Source organism: Ambystoma mexicanum, chromosome 11, assembly GCF_040938575.1.
Source record: "Ambystoma mexicanum isolate Mex_15411 chromosome 11, UKY_AmexF1_1, whole genome shotgun sequence".
NCBI classification, from domain to species: Eukaryota; Metazoa; Chordata; class Amphibia; order Caudata; family Ambystomatidae; genus Ambystoma; species Ambystoma mexicanum.
Genome location: NC_090934.1, coordinates 1175061641 through 1175081652, shown reverse-complemented (window position 1 = coordinate 1175081652; position 20012 = coordinate 1175061641). Strand labels below are relative to the sequence as shown.

The 20012-nt window shown below is 48.4% G+C and overlaps 1 protein-coding gene across 4 annotated transcripts in view; it reads right to left on the bottom strand.

The window, feature by feature from the left end:
• VPS13C (vacuolar protein sorting 13 homolog C) overlaps positions 1–20012 on the bottom strand; it is a 5236720-nt gene that overhangs the window by 2843494 nt on the left and 2373214 nt on the right. For all 4 annotated transcript variants that reach the window (XM_069624493.1, XM_069624490.1, XM_069624491.1 and 1 more), the window contains one exon: positions 5818–6122. In XM_069624493.1, coding sequence (XP_069480594.1) covers positions 5818–6122 — 305 coding nt within the window. The remainder of the gene's footprint in view (positions 1–5817; positions 6123–20012) is intronic.

Genomic DNA, 20012 nt, shown 5'->3' with positions numbered 1-20012 from the left:
TGTTGACATAGCTGACATTCAGAAGACCCCAGAATGTGCTAAGAGAAACTGCAACCAAAGTGGGGCGAAGCCCCGACTTAACCCACCCGGAGTAAATAATCGGAGAACCCAGGAACAGTTTAAAGAAATGACAGCCACGGACACAAACATAGGCCAGGATGAGTAAACCCCGGGCCTATCCGAGAGCGAAAGCAGGAATATTTGAACAGGAACAAGAAGAAAGTGCTGTTTGTTAAAGACTAAGAGGCGCAAATCAGAGAACATCATTAGGTTCAATATACCCTGTGGAGGAGGTAAACCATGCTCAGGTCAACCTTTGTGAATAAGGTGACCTGAGAATGTCTCCAAAATAGCGCAAATGAAACAAGCGCATTCTCTCCACTCCTTTAATTTGCTATTTATTGAGAAGTGTACACACCCAGCTACAAAACCTACACAAAAGGAAAAGAGGTGTAAGAAGGTTAGATGGGCAGCAACCTTCTATAATCCTCCAGAAAACAGAAATCGGGACTAAGGGTGAAGGAGTTTCACTCTCGCAAGGGAGTGCCTTTTTTCACTCAAGGGACACAGATGCCATGCTAGGAGAGGCCACGCCCCTTACAGATTAGAGCTGCTTCCCGTACCCGCAGGGCAGAAGCCCATGGGACCAAGGGCGTGGGAGTTTCACTCTTGCAGGGGAGTTCCATAAGCGCAGGTGCATCGCCCAATCTTCCTGGACAAGTTCCTGCAGCTGAAAGTCCATGCCTTGGCTTATGAGAGGTGAGAGCAAGCCTGGGCCAGAATTGGGTAATTGTTGATAGTCTGTCGGGAAAGCCGGTTTACTGGATTATCCCCAATGGAGGTGCCAGCATCCTCACCCTCCTCTCTGTACCCCCCACTTCTTTTCTGCGCACAGCTTGAGCCTCAGTTTGCTACCCAAATGTACCCAGAATCTAAGGCCCAGCGCAAGGTACTAGTAGTGCGGAGATGACAGGCGATGCACTCAGCGACACAGGGCAGGGATTATGTGTCTGGAACGGTCCCTGGTTTTGCCCTTGTTCTAGGAGGAAAAAATTGAGGAAAACCCAAAAACCCCAGTAACCCCTTCCACTCTACGGGGCGGCCTCTTTCCTGGGGTATAGACAAGAGATCGCGGGAGAGGAAACAACTGCACCAGATGACTGCCATGGGGAAGGGACTTTCAGCAACCTGGCGGGGTTGCCCTTTGAACCCCCTAAAGCAGGTTTGACCATTACAACTCAAGAAGACCTTGCCAGTAATAACTCTACTAAGGGGAAATATTCATGCACGACCACAGCTAACTTGGCCCGCTGCACGTAGTGCCTACCAAGTACTGGGACAGAGGGTCTTCAAACACTAGTGGAGGTCATTGTTTAACCAGCTTTATGAGCCGGTGGCTCTCCCCATGGTACCTGGGGTTGGGGGGGGCATAGCACCTGAGTCCACTCCTGCAAATGCACATCTGGCCCCTGATCCCAGGTTTATTCCTGGCTCCACTACAGTCCATACTCTACCTAGTCTCGGACCATGCCCCATGGACCTGATGGACCCATTGGACACATACTCACAAAGTAACTGAAGATGAGCCCTCTCCTAGCACCTCTTGCAGCACCTGGTGTGAGGCTTTGTTGGCAATGTGTTCGCGGACCAGTTCTTTTCTTCACTTAACTCAATTTAGGGCTACAAAACCCTTAAGGTCATCCAAGTAACCAAGGCACCTAATCCATCTCTGACTTTTCTCTGCAGAAAGCCCACACATTTCGGGGATGTAACTGCAACCAAGTGCTTGCCAAGTTGGTAGCCATTAAAAATGTGCTGCATGTCTTGATAGAGGCACAGGGAAGGGGGGCCTCCAGGGGGTGCTCCCCATTGTTCCACTTGTTGCTACGAGGTCCTATAATTCACCCCTGGAACGCACTCCTGAGTTGGACTCATTTACCCCCTGTGTCCTTGGAATAGAATATTGTGTGCCACAACTTTGACTGGGCAAGACCCTCCTTGGCAATTGCACCTTGTGAGCTTAATGGCCCTCATAACATAATGGAAACCCAGGACGAGCAGTTATTGCAGCACAACATGACCAGGGAGTCAGCAAGACTCACAATTCCCATATAAAGTCCCCTAAATCAGCAAATCGAGATCGAAGCCCGATGGAAACCCATTGTTTGAAGGAAAAGGGAAAGAGAATTGCAACAGGGGGGTCAAATAATGCCACAATATTGCTTCCTGGAGTTCCCAAACTGGCAGCACACAGCCAAGAACAAATGGATGCCCTCGTAAATAAATGCTTGCATTGACTTTGTACAGTTAGAGGATCTGTTTTTGTGTCTAGGGAAGCCATGTTGGGATGTTTTAGAATGTCCAATGGGGGCAACACCTCATATGACACTGTAAAACTGGAATTCCGGGATCACAGAGTGGCCAAAGGAGTCCTGGGAGGTTTTGGGTGTATCGATTGTATGTATAAGTCTGGGATCTCAGTTAGCCCGCACCCTTATCCAAATCTGGGTAGCCAAGTTGGAATTGTTCCAACAAATCATTTTCTATCTGGAGCGAATCGAACTCCCTTGGGGCCAAGGCTGAGCAGGAACCAACGTGCTTAGGCCAACAGAGTCTGTGGAGTCCTGACCAGGGATGAACTGGGCTATGATTAATTAATGGAAATTGTTTTGATGTAATATATTGTGGGAATTGTGTAAATGTATTTTCAGGGTGTACTTTGATGGCCTGATGGCCGAATAAAGTTGTTTCATGATGAGCAATCTAAGGTGCAGCAGGGGTAGGATCCTTAGGAGCCTGTATGATGGGATCATGCAAAAGGAAAATTAGTCAGAATGGCAGAGGAGAACAAATTAGTTACTTATCGGTAATGTTCATTCTGATGGTTGTTCCTCCTCTGCTTCCTCATCTAGGATCATTATCTCCAGCGCAACTGTTCTCCGGAAAACATTTACACCATCGGGGGGTGGGAGGGGGCCAGTCCGGCTCCGTCTCAGCTCTGTTCATCTAACGCCCAGGAAGACATGGGGCCAGTATGCATTGAGGTGCAGGGACCCATTACCTCAGTTCAGCCCTTTTCCCCTTGCACTCTGAGGCTGAGGGGCCACAGAACTAAGAGATGTAACTGGCTTTCTACTAAGAGGGGCAGGTTGGGAAGGGGATGATTAACCTGTGGAAGAAACAGCCATCAGAATGAACATTACCGAGAGCCAAGTAATTTGTTCTTCTAATGGATTCCTTCCTCCCGCGGATTCCTCATCTATGATAGACTCCCAAAGCAGTATGTAAATCTGGAGGAAAAAGGAGATCGAGAGGGCACCACCTAAACCAGAAAACTCTAAAGACCCGCTCTACCAAAGAGGGAATCGAGCACTAAAAGACAACCCAAACATTAATGTTTGCAAACGTGTGCAGTGAGGCCCACGTAGCAAATTTGCAAATGTCCAAGATAGGCACCACCGTCTATAGGGCATTTGTGGTGGCCAGAGTTCTTGTTGAATGAGCCGAGAGATCATCAGCCAGATTATAGGGCACCAGCATAATTCAGGAAGAGCTGGTCATCTTTCCTAAAGTCCCTCATTCGAGCAATGTAGTAGTTGAGAGCCCACACTGGTTCCAACCGATGGAATCACTCTTCTGCCTTGGAAGAATGAGGTGGAGTAAATGACCGTGGAGATGGATCTTTTCAGAGAGAAGGAAGTGTGAGACCACATTTAGAAGGAAGGATGGCCTCACTCTCAGCATCAGCTGAAAAACAAAACTGGCGTGGTGGAAACTGATTGCATAATGCCCACAAAAATTGTAAAGAAAGAAACTTTATAAACTGTCTTATAAATTGTATTAATATTATGTTATTTATCCGTTGAAAGGTTGATTTTTTTTCAGCCGTAACGTTAATAAAAATAAATAAAAATAAAAAAGGAAAGAAAATTGCTCAGGAGTCCTATTAAAAACCAAAATAGTGACCAGGTATCCATGCACAGTGCCAATCTGGCAAGCAGAAACTCAAAAACAGAGGATGTAGTTGAAAGGGTCTAAGCCCACCTCCTGGCACCAAGCCAGGGAATGACAAAGTCTATAGGTATAAATGACTTAGTGATGGGCCTCCGAGCTGAGAGGAGTACATCCAGGATGTCGTCCAACAAATCCCACTGATTGTATCTCAGCCTCTGTATCTCAGCCTCTCAGAAGCCGAGAATGAAGATTTGGGCTGCTGAAATTTGGATGAAGGACACGTCCCCTTTGACTGGGAGAGCAGGTCAACCCTCGGCAGAAGGTGCGAGTCAGGGCAGATGGACATGTGCAGAAATTCTGGGAACCCCCACCTCCAAGCCAAGTCCAGAGCAATCAACATAGACCTGAACAGACACAGCCTCCTGAGAACCAGAACAATTAAAGGAATCAGTGGGAATGCATAGAGGAGGATGAAAGTCCACATGACCACAAGTGTGTCCCTGGAGCTCCCTGCACAGGAAATTCCCTGGGGCAGAACATCAAGCTCTTTCTATTCACAGTGGAAGCAAAGAGGCCCACTTGAAGAGTTCCCCATTGGGACAAACTTCCCTCCACAACTTCATGGCAGAGCTCCAATTAAGGGGAGGCAGAAGTCTTTCTGCTCAAGGCATCCACTATGGTATTCTCCATCCGGTGAGATGAGCTGGCATCAGATACACTTCATTTTCCAGAGCCCAGAACCACAGTTGCATTGCTTCTCTGCACAATGGCAAGGACCCCACACCACCAGGCTTGTTGAGGTAATGCATGGTAACTGTGTTGTCAGTCAGGACCAGTACACACAGAAGGAAGGAATGCAACCAGGGCAAGCCCGATTGCCCTTAATTCCAGCAAGTTGATGGGTTCCTAAGACTCCAAAAGAGGCAACAGTCCTCTCACTGTCAGATCTTGCAAGTGAGCACACCAGCATTTTAAAGATGCATCCGTGAGCATCATCAGTCTTTGTTTTTTCTATTTTCTAAGACACACACTAATGCAGTGGGTTACAATTCACAAAAGCACAGAAATTCTGATGAATTCTGGGGAGAGTATTATGTAAAATAATAACTAATAAAGTAATGTAAATCAAAAGTGTCTTATGCAATCCAAAGTGGCAGATATGTTTCCATACCTGGCACCCGGTTGCCAAGGGTTTCATACTTAGAATGGTATAAAGCATTCCCCTTCTATGAAGACAGCAGATGTGAAAGAGCTGCATAATCAGGAGCCAATAAGCAGCTGTCATCTAAATCCCAGAGGAAGAGCGTGAGTGTGGTAATATAAACTTGCAGAGTCACTAAAAGGTACTGCAGGAAACACAAAGTGAACTACAGACAGCAATCTGAGCAGAAAACCTAAAATGCTATGGAGGCTGTACCTGTGGGGACTATACACCGGATGGATCCCAGAATCTTCAGAGAAACTTTATTTCTACTATTAGTCCTTTTGAAAAAGTCAGTCTAATGTGGTAGTCGGCGCAATACTGAGCATCCATTGCTGAAACTACATATTTGGTGACGAGTGAAGTACAACAAATTCATTGATTGATAAGGCTACAGCACTATGTCCTGACAAGGGCGGATTTAGGGCTCTTTACGCAAAGTAGAGGAAAAAGACACAGAAAATGTTCAGAGATGGTCGTTGGGGGATCTATACACCTGACTTGTGATATAACAGCCTTTAAACATCTGTTTAAACAATTCAATTCCTGCAACAGTAGAGAATGAAAATACATCAGATGTATAAAATCAGGTCAAAAAAACAACTAGAAACGGTGCAGTCAATATATTCTTAAACTCGATTTTTAGTGGTGTTGTTTATTACCTTGAAAGCTTAAACTCTGTAAGATGTACTTTCATTCTGTCAATTACTGGCGGTAGTAAGCACTGGTCCATGGTCACCAGCCTGAACGTGTTCTGAATTCTGATCAGTCCAAGATCTGCTATAACAGCATTACCGGAGACTGAAGATTGGGGAATGACAATGACTGGTGCTTTCAAGTTGATATCCATTGAAAAGCGGAAACTTCTTTGTGCCAAGACTTTCACGCTGGTGGCTGCTTTTTCTGCTACCTGGACAGTGGCTGCACTGATTTTCTCTTTCGCGGTTTGAAAGTTGTCCATAAAGTTCTGCAAACAAATACAGAAGAAAGAACTGTATCATGCTAAAGGCAATATTCATGCATATAAGTATTTGAAATGGAACAGGATTTTTACGTAAAGAAAAACACACATGGTATATTCCTGGATATGTTTTTATTCAATCTAAAAAATCTGGTGCTGTACATCCCACTTCTAGGTTTCCACTCAACAGGCTCTTCTGTTTTACCAGACACTCCACATTCTCAAAACTCTAAGTGGCTTGGGCTGACATTTTTTCTAGTGGCCAGGCCAACATCATGTAGTGCAGTAGTCTGCAACCTTTGCCTCTGCAGATGTTTTGATCTACATCTTCTGTCAGATTACTCAATGGTGAGGGATCATGGGAGTTGTAGTACAACATATCTGGACATGTAGGCTGAAGATCCCTGCTTTAGCAACAAGACATATCTCGAAACACTATCAGTTTCTACCTATTCAGACAACTTGTGGGGAAAATGCAGCATTCACTGTCCTAAAGGAGAAACAAACTACACATTCAGCGAGTGATCGGGGAAGGATGGATAAAAACACTAATAAGAAGCCTAGAATTTGTAATTGTGAAGAAGCTATGACTTACCAATTCTGTGCAAGCAGTGGACCGTGGCTCCATGAATAGGTCACTCATTTACTGGGCCTACACTATCTTGCTCCGGATATCTGTCAAAGCATACTAAATAATATACTCTTCATTGAATTCTTTCGGTTCACATTCCCCCTGAAAGTTTCCAAGACAGGCTGCGTTTGCCGAATGGCTGCTGCCAATATTAACACATGCATGTTGCCCAAGTGGGTGTGGCGAAGCTGCAGGACCAAGTGGGTGCAGGTTAAGAGGGAGTGTGTCAGTTTCCGGGGGACTGGCCACAAGTTGAAGGTGTCCACCTGCACTCACAGGGACGGTGAGGGCTCAGGGCTTGTGGGGTGTGCCACACAATCACAGGGGGTGGCACAATCATGTGTTTCGGTGGTGCCCCCCCCCCCACTTTGAAGCAAGGGAATAACTCCACTGAGGATGTACAGTGCAGTAGGCTTTGTTTCAAGGTATCTGGATCAAGATATTGTAGGGGTCGTAAATGTATTGCTCTAGCCCCAAAGCCAGGCCTGGGAAGGCAGGCTTCGGTAGAACCAGCCTTCAGAAATAAACCATGGAACCATTAAAGTCATCCAACTGTCTTTTGTTCTGAAATAAATAGCACACTATTTTAACATCAATCTGCATTACCACAACTGATACGGATAGTACTAATACGGCCATGGCAGACTTACACTGTAAACTTGTTATATATTTTCTGTGCACCAAAAAGTCTTTCTGTCGCCTATGTAGTAGCATTTTAATCTCTACTTGCCTTCTGTCTTTTCAGCCACACACAAAAGTGGTGCTATACACTGTAAACTTACAAGTGGCAGTAGCAGCATACCGCCCTGACCAAGAGTTTTAGCTTCTTAGATTACATATTAGGGTGAAGTAACATGAAAACCATAGGCTGTGAGCAAACTCTGGAAGTCAGTACTATGAAACATTCTGGTAAAGGATGAATATAAAGGAACCTCAATTTCTGAATTATGCTTCTACTTTTCTGCCCTCAGGAGGAGCAGCAGGGCATTGCGTCATCTCCACCCAATGCCTCTACGTGCCTCACGCCAGACAAGGCATTGGGGGCCAGTATAAATAGAGGCAGCCCATCCTGTAACCTCTGTTCCACCCTTTTACCCTACCATTCTGATCAACCTTCTTGTCTTCTGGCAGAAGTCCAGGATCTGCCCGAGCTTGTGCTAGGGTTCTCGATCATGCCGGGACAGGATGGCCAGGGCGTTGGTGGCTTTGAGGGAAGAAGCTGCAATGTAAATGATGCACTTCCCCATTGCATCTAGCTTCTTCCCCACCTGGTCCGGAGGCACCGTGGACTAAGATGATGGTTTAGCCAAGCGCTTTTTTGCGGTGGCAGACACTACAGAGTCTGGAGAAGGCTGCGACCTCAGGCACCCGGGGGCTGAGTCCGGCACTGGATATTTCTTCTCCAGTCTCTCTCTTTTGGGAGCGGTGGTATTCAGCATCTTCAGCAGTTCCAACCCTTCCTCCCCAACATCATCCAGCAGCGTAATTGACATTACAGCCTTCAGTGAAGATGCCCAGCGCTGAAAAAAGAACCCTTCCCTTTTTCTCCCGGGACCAAGTTGAACAGGGCGAAGGCCCTTGACAGAAGGCTATGAAAGGATCCCACCTCGTCCGGGGTGAAGCCCTGGGCGTTCATCCGTGCCCAGAGGCTCACCATCAGCCGGCACATAATTGTCGTACTCATCTGTATGGGTCGATGCTGTGTCCGTGCCTGTGTCGGTATGTGTAGGCACCTTTGTCACTGGGGTCAACGATCTCTGGGGGGCGTTGGTGTCATTGCCAGAGAGCATTTTGGCCTTGATGGACTGGGTGGCCAGCTTGGCAGAGCTTGATGAGAACCTTGATGTTGTCAGGCTCGTCCTAGGGGGAGTCTGCACTGGAAGTCTCTGAGGGCTACTGACTGGCCCAGGAATCTGAGCAGCTGGTAGCCTCTGCTGCATCTCTGACACCAAGGTGTGTAGGGCCATCAAGACATGCAAAGACAGGTCCCTGGGAGCAGCCTGAGGCATGACCGGAATCGCAGTTGCCTACTCCGGGCTAAGACGTTAAGTAGAAGGTGGCTCTGGCTCCCCTCTTGGTGATCTCTCCTGGGATATGAGGCCAAGCCCCCCCGTCATGATCTGAATAGTAGCCTTTGGGAAGGTGATCGTCTTCTGAGATGGTGTACATTTGGCCGCTCCCTCAATCTCCCTGAATCCTTAGGGAAAGAGGCGATGATGAGGGCCTGTTCATGCACAGGCGCCTCTTCAGGAGTTGTGGGTGCAGCCGTCGGAGGACGTGGAGTTAAAGACACTTGTGGCGTAGCCGTCAGCTCCGTGGACACCACAGTCGAAATGGCCCCTCCCGTTGCAGAGGTTACGATGGTCATCAATGGCACTGTTGATGGGACCGACCACGGGACCATCAACGGGATGGCAGCTGCCCTGGTTGTCCACGGAGTAGTGGTCAATGGGGGCACCATCAATGAAACATACCTTGGATGACGAAGTGGTCGTCGACAAAGAGGAGGCTTTGACAGTGGGAGACGTCGCCAATTGGGTATTTGCTTCTCCTTCACACCCTTGTCCTTAGAAGAGGAACAGTGCTTTGACGGGGTAAAGGACTTACTCGCGGAAGGTATGCCACCCACTGGCACGCTCACCGTGGACGGAGATGGAGATGGGTCCTTCCCAAACAGGGCCCGGCGGCCACCGCAACCCTTGCGGAATACTCAGCATGGTGTTTAACATTCTTTTGGAGCCTCTGGCCAGATGTATCCTCAACGAATCTCAACCTCTTGCACGCCGTTGGTACCAGACGGTCCTGGATGAGGCATGACTGTGCCCGGAGCCCGAGTCAGGGGCCTTCCCCAACTAGAGCCATGCTGCTAACCTGCAGTAACGGTCCTTACTGGTCTTTAACGGAAATCAACAGGAAATCTCGCATCCATCCTCATCATGGTCCATATGCAGGCAATTTAGGCACTTGAGGTGCCGATCCTCAATGCAGATCTTCCGTAACCCGCACTTGGCGCAGAGCTTACCTGCAACTCCTGTTCACCTCGACGATGTTAGAGGAGCAAACTAGAACCAAGCCTGGGCCTTCAAAGGGAAGATAGACGATAGCCAACGGGTCCCCGCTGCCAGTAGTCTAGCGGCAGTTGAAGATGGAAGAGCAGTAAAAAACACATTTTATCAGAAAGAAATCGAAATATTAAAAAAATGCTCGAAGAGCGATATGAGAGGACCCCTAACACTGAAACGTCTGGTAAAAATCTGAAGATGGCCATCAGGGGTGGAGCTTAGTGAGACGACTGTCACTGAAGGAGGGCAGTATGACCCAAAGGACAGTGATTGGTTATAGAGTAAAATACAGTTTTCAGGCTAAAGCAAAACTGTTTTTTCTTTTACAGAGGATTCCTAGCCTGCCGATGGGAACTAGTCATGAGTATGTGGCTCCATGCCAGACCCCATGCTGGAGAAATGGAGGAACTAAAGTATGCTTTTATAAACTATTGGATAGTTAATGACACTGGGGAAATGACGCAGCAGACACTATGGGATTTCAGCAAAAGTGACAACCGAGGTGTTATAATAGAGAAAGGGGCAAAGATTGAGAAGCTAGGTAGTGAGAAACAGGTACAAATAGAAGTGGAAATCCAAAGGTTGGAAAACGAATATAAAACCAGTCTGACACTACAAACTCTATCCACACTTAAGGCTAAATATGCATTAAATGAAATGTACATGGCAGAAGCTCAATTTCTACATACAAAGGTGGGGAGTATGCTCTATGAAAAGGAAAACAGAATGGGAAAAATGCAGGTCCATTTAATCCTACAACAACTTTCCAGACATACAGCGGCTATAAAAACAGGTGTCAAACATGTAGAGAGAGACCCAGAGAGAATTTGTGAAGTCTTCAGGTCATTCATTCTTTTGTTGTATATGCAGGATGCTCGGGTTACAAGGTGTTATATGATACATTTTTTTCAAGACACTGCACAGGATGGCCAAATTCAGTGGTACCACTCGGCCACTATGCCCCTGGTGTGGCATGGGGGAGGCAGGGCTAATACACATGTTCTGGGAACGTGGGTGGGAGCAACAGTTCTGGGGTCGAATAGAACAAGCCTGCAGAAAAGCCGGGGTGGTGAGATATGAGTGGACACCGAAGGTGTGCTTACTAGACGCCTACCCCAGAATGACCAAATTTAAACATGTGGTCAAATTTATGGACATGGTGTGCATACTGGCCAAAAGATCTATTGCTGTGGCATGGAAATCAGCTGGGGGCCCGCAATATATAAAAGATGGCACAGGGAACTTGAACGCTGGGCAGAGGCAGAGACCAGGATTTGGGTGAGGGAGTGTCCAGGTCAGATGAAAATGTGAGTGATACATTCGAAGCCTGGAAAACGTTGGTATGGGACATGTTTCACTTGTCTGATGACAAACCCCCTTGAACCCAGGCAGGACCCATCCAGAGAATCATGACGCTATTGGAACCAACAGAAGAACGGCGCTGCCCTGAATGTTGCTCCCCAACCAGGAGCGGTGTTTGCTGTCAATTACACTCCCAAGCAATTGAGACAGAGTGTGACTCTGGAAACGGTGCACTGACCAATGTGTGAAGACAGTTCTCGTTTGTTAATGTGTTATTTTGTAGTTGTAACCACTCATTGCAAGCATAGAGAAAAGAGGCAGCATGCGATTAGTTGAACCAATGTACCTATTGTACAAATGGCAATAAAACATTTTAAAATAAATGATACATTTTTTTTAACAATTGCCATCCCAGATTACCTGAGCAAGATGCAAAGAGTATGACTAGCCTATCACAGAGGAGGAAGGACAAAAGGCTATTGCCTCGCTTCATAATGGCATGCCCCGGTGCTTGATGGGTACACACCCTTCGAAATGTTATAAATGTTTCAAAGACATACTCCTACTCTACCTGAAGCTACTCAACGTTCTATCCCCAAATTGAGGGCCCAAGCTGAAATAATTCAAATCTGAAACCTGGGAAGGACAACCTAGAGCTGGGAAGCCTATGTCAATTTCTCTATTGAAAACCAATTTAAAGATCCTAACCAACAATTCAGTCAGAGTTCTAAAGCACATCAAAAAAGATTATCCACACAGACCAAGTAGGGTTCATTACTCAAAGTTTCTACGCAGAACACCTATGCAGGATCACATATCAAAGACTGATATGATGGTGGCATTTATAACGCAAGTATAACAAGTGTTTCTAGGCGCGACAAGACAAGGAGGGGGAAACAAAGGGAAGACAAAAGAACAATCTTACTAGAGCTTGTGTCATTCAGATCGTGCAAGTGCGGGGAAGAGGGAATGGGAGAAGGGCCAGGGGGAGGGGAGTTCATTTAACTCACAAGTGCAGCCAGCAGGTGGCTCATAAGTGCAGATAGAAGGGACTGTAAGGTTGCATATACAGACCCTTAAGTGCTGGGGAGACCAGAGGCAGTGCGAGGGCAACTGGACAAGCAGGAGCCTGGTCCCGAGTTCAGAGGGTGACCAGGTGACCACATCAGCAGGGGAGAGGAAGAGAGAAAGCAGAGCCAAAAAGCAAGGTCTTGCGCTGCTTCCAGAACTGGAGGTGGTTCTGCTCAAGTTTGAGAGAGGCAGGGAGGCTGTTCCAGAGGGAGGCCCCAACCGAGGAGATAGCTCTGCCCCCAACTATGTGCTTGGAGAAGTGCCTGACCCTCAGAGTTGGTGGTGGATGAGCAGAGAGCTTGAGAAGGAAATATAATATGCAAATGAATATTTCACCTCTGTGAAGGGTGCTGTGATCTAAAACGTTGTTGTAGACACTGACTGGAAGAAATTCTATAGAGCAGGGTATTTGACCCATGTTTGTTCTCACTAGAGGGGCTTCCACACGGATTTTCAGTTTTGTAACACTTGGGGTTTCACCTTAAGCAAGGGTAATCCAGACATGGACCCCTTGCTCACTGTGCATTAGAGAGGCTCAGCTTCACCTCACTGAGGAGTCCCAACAAGGATGAAACAGGTGTCTGGGGTTGCTGATTTACTGTTGTGCAGGGGAGCATTGACGAACATTTCGGTGCTGGACTACCTTGGTGGGTGAGTCAAAGACTGATATGCAAATGGTATTTCCACTCTGTGAAAGGTGCAGTGACCTAAAACGTGGATGTAGACCCTACTGAGTGGAAGAAATATAGAACAGGGTATTTCACCCATGTTTGTTCTCAGTAGAGGGGCTCCCACACTGTGTTTCAGTCACATATCATAGACATGGCTAATTCAATGGTGGAAAGGCCTGTACTAGTGTCAGTAAGAGGCTGAAAAGAATTCAACAGAGTCAAATGGACATTAAACCGCAGGATCAGAGATGACCAAGAGCTCGCTGAAATCAGCTTAGATGATACAAACAGCAAACTCTTACTTTATGCTGACGAAATATTACTCACCCTCGCTGATCCAGACATAAAATTCTCTCATATAATACATAAAACAACAGAATTTGGGCAGATCTTAGGTTTTAAGATAAACTGGGATAAAACTGAATTCCTGTGACTGGTAAAGGAAGAAAATGAACAGGAATAACTGAAACAACAAACACTCCCACCAATTAAGATTGCCTTAACTCAAAAATATCTGCACAAAACCTTAAACCCAATTACTTAGGCAGATTACAAAAAACTATGAGAAAACATAGGAAACTACCTTGAATGTTGGGCAAGACTCCCACTCTCTTTGATGGGAAGGATATCACTCTTCAAGATGGCTGAAACATACAGTTTGTATACTTATTCACCATACTCCCGATTACGCGTCACAGAAAATACTTCGAGAATGCACAGGACCCTCTTGAAATTTGTGGGGATGGGGAGTTAGACCCAAAATTAAAATGGACACACTATACAAAGACAGGGACATAAGGAGGGAATAAAAGTCTCGAATTAACAAATTACTTACCACTCAGTAACGCTCTTTCTGAGGGATGTTCCTCTCATGGATTTCTCTTCTATGATAAATCCATCCGCAGTGCAGCTGAACTTAACTTCTTCTACCAGGGGGAGAAGCGTAGCTTCCTGTCAGCTCCACCAGAAGCCTCTACGTGCGCAGTGCCAGAAATGACATTGTGGCCAGTATATATCGAGACGCTGTACCGAGTGATTGCAGTTTCACCCTTTTTCCATAGCTTATTTACGGACAGAGGGTGCAAAAGTGTATTAGCTATACGCAAAGTGGGAAATTAGAGAGGAGGATGAGGAATTTGAAGGAGGAACATCCATCAGAATGAACATTAATGAGAGGCAAGTCATTTGTTCTTGTAATTAATTCCTTCCTTACGAAGATTCCTCATCTATGATAGACTCCCAGAGCAGTAGATTGTCGAAATTCTACCCATCTACCACTCAGCACCATTGCATGCACATGTTCAAACACTATTTATGGCATAATTACCAGGTTAAAACCTTCAAACGGCCACTGCATTCAGTTATCTGCTTTATCACTACACAGTTTTGGACCAAACTCATTTCATGTTCCATTTGGGGTTTCGGGGTTATTCTAGCAGATGCATTCTGGTATATGTAGTATGTCCAATAGGCAGAGGGCAGGAGAAGGCATATTAAGTACACTTACTTACCGCAGCCTGCTAAGTGCTGGGGATGGCCCAATAACAATCAACATCTGCAAGCTTCAGAAATCTTGAGTGGGCTTGACTGTGCTCAGCTGTCTGGACTGAAAGAGCACTCAAAAACGAATGTTCCTAAGTGGCAGTTGCCCATCAACTGATCTCTCTGGCCGTTCCTGGTTTGTGTTGTGAGCCCTTTTCTTGACACCATGTTTTTCCTTTTGAATCCTGTATGTGCTTTTGAAATTTGCTTGTGGACGTTTTACGGCTTCACCATGAATCTTGCTTGTGGTTGCTTTTGTGCAGCATCCTATATCGTACTGAAAGCTGTCTATGCAGCACCCTGTTTCGCTGCACCAGCTGTGTGGTTGTGGTGCAGCGCCCAGTCCTCCTGTGTCGACTAACACCTCTGTGAGTAATTGTACTGCCTTCTTGTTTTCTCTGTCTATTCAGAAGTCCTGCCCTTTACAGATCCTTTCCTATCTTGTTTATTTTTCTATCTTGTTACAAGTTCTCAGAGTCTGATTTAGGGGGGGTCTCCCGTTCCTCTTCTGAGGATTTATCATCCTCACACGAGGAATCCGGCGAGGTCTTGGGTGGCTTCTTTTTCTTCCTTTTGTCAATGGCAGCCCATCTGCCGGGGTAGCGATACTGTCTGTCCCGTTGGAGGCCACCATGCTTGGTTGAGTGGACAACCCAAGTGCAGTGGACCCCTGGGATGCAAACCAAGTGGGGAAAAGTGAAGCGGCTACAAAAAAAAAGCAATTGAAAAGAAGCTCTTCTTTTCCGATAAACAAAGAGGCATCCGAAGGGTTGACAAACAGTGATGTCTTGACAGTGATGTCATCAATGACATTTGTGATGTCATCTTTGATGTCCTGGGTGTTAGTCTTAGCAGTGGAAAGTGGTTGCGCGAGTTATGGTTGCTTAGCTTACCATAACTGGCGAATTTCTGGGGTTTTCAGTTTTACCTGTAACCATAACGTCCATGTAGCAACGTTTGTCCATTGAATTGCATAGGTTTTTACTAGTACAACTTAACCATAACGTCCCTTTAACAACGTTTTTTGTCAGTGAATTTCATACCCTCAATTTGTAAAGAAGAACTGTGCAACATAGTGCAACTACTGGCACCATGTTAATGCGGACAGCAGTCGGGCACTATGCATCTGTTTGCGGAGATCGTGTGGCATCCAACCTGCTGAGGAAGGCAGGGGCTCTCTTACATAGTGGTACCAAACGCAAAGAACATAGACAAACAGCAGCATGTGCAAGAGTTGCTAAGGAAAAGAGAGCAGGTTTGAAAATTGTGTACTTATGATACAAACAGGACAAAGGCATAGGGAGTGCACCATAACGGAATGCATCAACAACAGAAGTGACGTCTGCCTTCAAAAATCTTACCGCACTGCTAATGTAAAGGGCAACAAAGAACGAACGGCCAGACTAATGACTGGAAAGTGCTAAGACCTGAACATCACTACAATGTAATAAGGACGGGGCTTGGCTTGGCGGCCATGGGAGCGTGAGCGATTCTCTGAGAGCTCCCGTTCGATCCGGCCAATGATCCTGGAAAAAGACCGACATTAGTCGAGAAGAGACGGAAAAACGAAAGAGGGGACATCTGAAGGTCCGGAGCACACGCAGGCGAAAGCCTAAGCAAAATTGGACGACGGCGAGGCTGAAACGAGGACTGTGAGCAATGCGGAACCCTCATACAAAATGGCGGCCGCGACCCGTTGAAAGTCTGCCCGCGCCCCGAAAGATGAGAAATGCTGGTAGCGTGGAGCAACCAGGCGTAGACCAGGCGTAGGAGAGCAGACAGCATGCAGGGAGTGGGGAAGCCCAGCAGACACCAGCGGACCACCCGGTAGGAGACTTGGAGAACCGCCGGGTCGTCCCGCTCCACTGTCGGCGCAGACGAGTACCGGGACATGCAGAGGCGCAGGAAGACACGGCCGCTAACAACAGGCGGCAGCGCCCGTGGCCCGGAGCACCGATAGGACGTCCTGACACACCGCAGGCTGGCGGTCACAGCGGAGAAATCCCACGGGAACATGCCTGGGCAGCGGCAAGGGAGCCCTGTGAGGTCGGTGAGTGCGACCCTCCCCCGGCCCCCAGCAGCGAGAGGAACGCGGGCGGCCACTACACCACAACTGAGGCAGAGCGGCAGCCAACTGCAGGGCAATCAGGGGGACCCATAAGCAAAAGTGGAAGATCCCACAGGCCAGACACCTGGGGGACAACGGGTGCGCCCAGCCCCAGGCTTAGTGGCCAGCCTGGGGCCACAGGGCATACGTGGGAGAACATAACCCACCCAAATAGCTCTCAAGCCTACAACAGAGACTAACAAGGGGGGGGAAGCAAGGAGGAGACCCTCGAATGAATAGAAAACCCCTGGGGAGGGGAGGAGACCCCCGGCCCCCACATACGAGATTGCAACACAGCTGGGGAATACGACCTCTCGAACTACGAATTCCCCCTCAGCACGGCAGAACAGCTGGAATTATCGGGGATAGGCCCACAAACAGGCCCCCACGGCAGAGACAGGAGACAACAACGTTCTCACTGAGTGACCGCAGACAACTGTTGAATCACAGAGTCAGAGCCGCTGGGCAACAGCAAGGAAGAGCTGGGGGAAGCCACCCGATAAAGGACAGGGCATACAAGGAGACCTGGCCTGACAGAGTCTATGAGCACTCACCGCTAAGAAGAGGGCAAGAACTTTGCAAATACAAGACCCTGAAAAACAGCAACAAAAAAGCGCTCAGAGGCGGCAGCGCCGACGGGGACTCAGGGAGTACAGGGCTAAAACTGGAATAACCCGCAAGAGGGAGAGAGCGTGCCGGCCTCGGAAGGGCGGCAATCCGGAGGGCACACCGCCCGCAATACAGCCCGGGGCACAGGACAACGGAAGTCAACATGCCCGACAAACAGAAAGGCGGCAGAGGGAGACAAACGAGCATGGAGACATTTGCCCGTAAGAATGATGATCTGCAACCTGGGACGACAGGGGTGGGCACAGCCCGCCAAACGCCACACAGGGAGAGATCAGACAGGTGGAAGGCAGCATCCTGGAGGCCATCGAGGCGTTGAAGGCGTCGATAGAGGGTAAACTGGATGCAGTGATTGTGGAAGTAGGGCTGCTTAGACCAGACACCAGGAACCTAGCGGAGAGAGTGACAACGGTGGAACAGCAAGTGCAGAGCAGCTCAGCGAATGTGACCACCTCCCAATCACAAATGTCAGAGGCGCTGGAACGGATTAGTACACTGGAACGCAGGGCCGAAGATGCGGAGGGCAGAGCCAGGCGCAACAACGTACGCATTGTGGGACTGCCGGAGGGGGAGGAAGGCAGGGACCCCACGAACTACATAGAGAACCTACTGCTCCAAAAGGTAGGCGCAGGGACTCTGTCCCAGGGCTTTGTAGTGGAGGGGGCACACAGAGCACTTACTAGGAAACCCCGCCCGGGAGCGCCACCAAGACCCATGATTGCGAAGATCATGAATTTTAAAGACAGGGAAAAAATCTTGACATTCTCAAGGGAAGGTGGGGTGATAACCCGAAATGGAGCCAGGGTAACCATCTACCCAGATTATACTGCGCTTGTGCAAAAACAACGGGCTCAGTTCTGGCCAACCAAAGAGCACCTCCGGGCAGCAGGTGTGAAATTCATGCTGCTATACCCGTCCAAGCTCAAAGTGTTGCACAACGGGAGGACACATCTTTGAGACCACAGCAGACGCACAAGAGTGGATGGACCAACAAGGGATCCCACAACCAAGAGAGTGGGACGAGAGGAACCGAGAGAGGCCCTGGCGAGGCAGAGAGTGAGAGGGTGGACCAATGCCCGCCCCAGAGGTGCAAACAAAGGTCGGGCGAAGGAGAGCTCGACAGACACTTGAGCAGACCGCCGGATGCGATGACACCTCGCCGAAATGAGAAATCAGGGACGCACCCTGCGGAAAGAGGAAACCGCAGATAATCAGCAGAAGAGTCTAAAGACCTAAACAAGTGGTTCAAAACCGGAGCTCAAGACCTCCGGAACTGGACCGCCAAGACCCACAGTAGAGACCCCAAGTAGAGACAATGTTTGCAGTGTCAGTTTTAAGACACTACCCCGCGACGAGTGTGCCCGCGGAAAGGAGGGCGGCACCTGGAAGGCGGGGGGGGGGCGGGTGGGCAGGGCGTTTGTTTATAGTAGTTAAGGTTGTGTGGTTAAGTTTTCAAGGAGATGGCACGAGAGGAAGAAGGCACAACATACGACGAGGACACGGCAAAGGCAAGAAAGGGGAGTATGCGAGGCCACGCCCAGGCCTGGGAAACCAACGAGGAGAACTGAGGAAAAAGGCCAGTATGGAACATCATTTAGCAATTGAGGGGTTAGTTGAGACCGCGGAAGACAAAGGAGAAGGCGGACACGCAGACCACCAAAGGCACAGCAGAAGGAAGGCGGAGGTCTGGCCCCCAAAGACAGTACACCAGGAGGAAATAGATGCAAAAAGGCCCATAGGAATGAACGGGCCACTGAAGCCGGCCAGCATAAGGGCCGGGATGAACTAAATGTGGTCACATGGAACGTCAGAGGGCTGAATGCCTACGTCAAGAGGCTAAGGGTCTACGCCTGGTTAAACAAAGCAAAAGCCCACATTGCAATGCTACAGGAGACACACTTGATGGCTGAAAAGCAAGCTAAGGTGGCCAAGAAATGGGGGGGCCAGACGTATAGTTCAACATATTCAAACTATGCAAGAGGGGTGGTGATCTGGATTGCCCCGGGCACCCCATTTCAACTCATCAATCAGGAAAAGGATGCCAAGGGCAGAGTCTTGATTGTCCATGGAATGCTCGAGAGTCGGGAAGTGTGCCTGGTGACCACCTACGACACCGAATCACGATGCAACAGACTTCTTTAAGGCACTCCCGCCCTGGCTGGCCCCGTACAGGAACGCGACGATCATCTGGGCCGGCGATCTTAATTGCACATTGGACCCCCGACTGGATAGGTCGGACAAGCATAAAAGAGCGGCACCACCAGCGCGGGTGTTACAGAAGATACTGGATCAGTTCGAGCTAGAAGACGTCTGGAGAAAGGTACATGGGAGCGAAAGGGGATACACACACTATAGTGCCCCGCACAGGACGTTCACTCGGATAGATTACCTTTTCACGGGCAGGGAGACACTGGGTGAATTCACTGAGGCACACATACACGCACAAAGTTTGTCCGACCACGCCCCGCTAAAAGTGGCATGGGCACACACATAGAGGAGAGCCCCCATACCCACATGGAAATTGAGGGCGGAAGCACTGTTGGACGGGGAATTTCAGGAGCATATTCAGAACACGATAGATGACTATTTCGAGCACAACACAGGTAGCATGGACAGCAGAGGAACGACATGGGAGGCCTTTAAGGTAGTGGTCAGGGGTGCAGCGATGGGGAAGACGGGTGGCCTTATACGGGAAATCCTGGTGGGACTGGAGGAGATAGAAAGGAAGATTGAGAGGGCCGAAGTGCAGGCGGGGGAGAAAGGAGAAGAACTGGGAGACCTCACCGCCATGAGACAACAGTGTATGGCAGCCTGTGAGAGGCTGGGGCGGCTAGATTACGCGAAGTATATACAGAAGTTGCAAGCAGAAGGAGACAAGCCCGG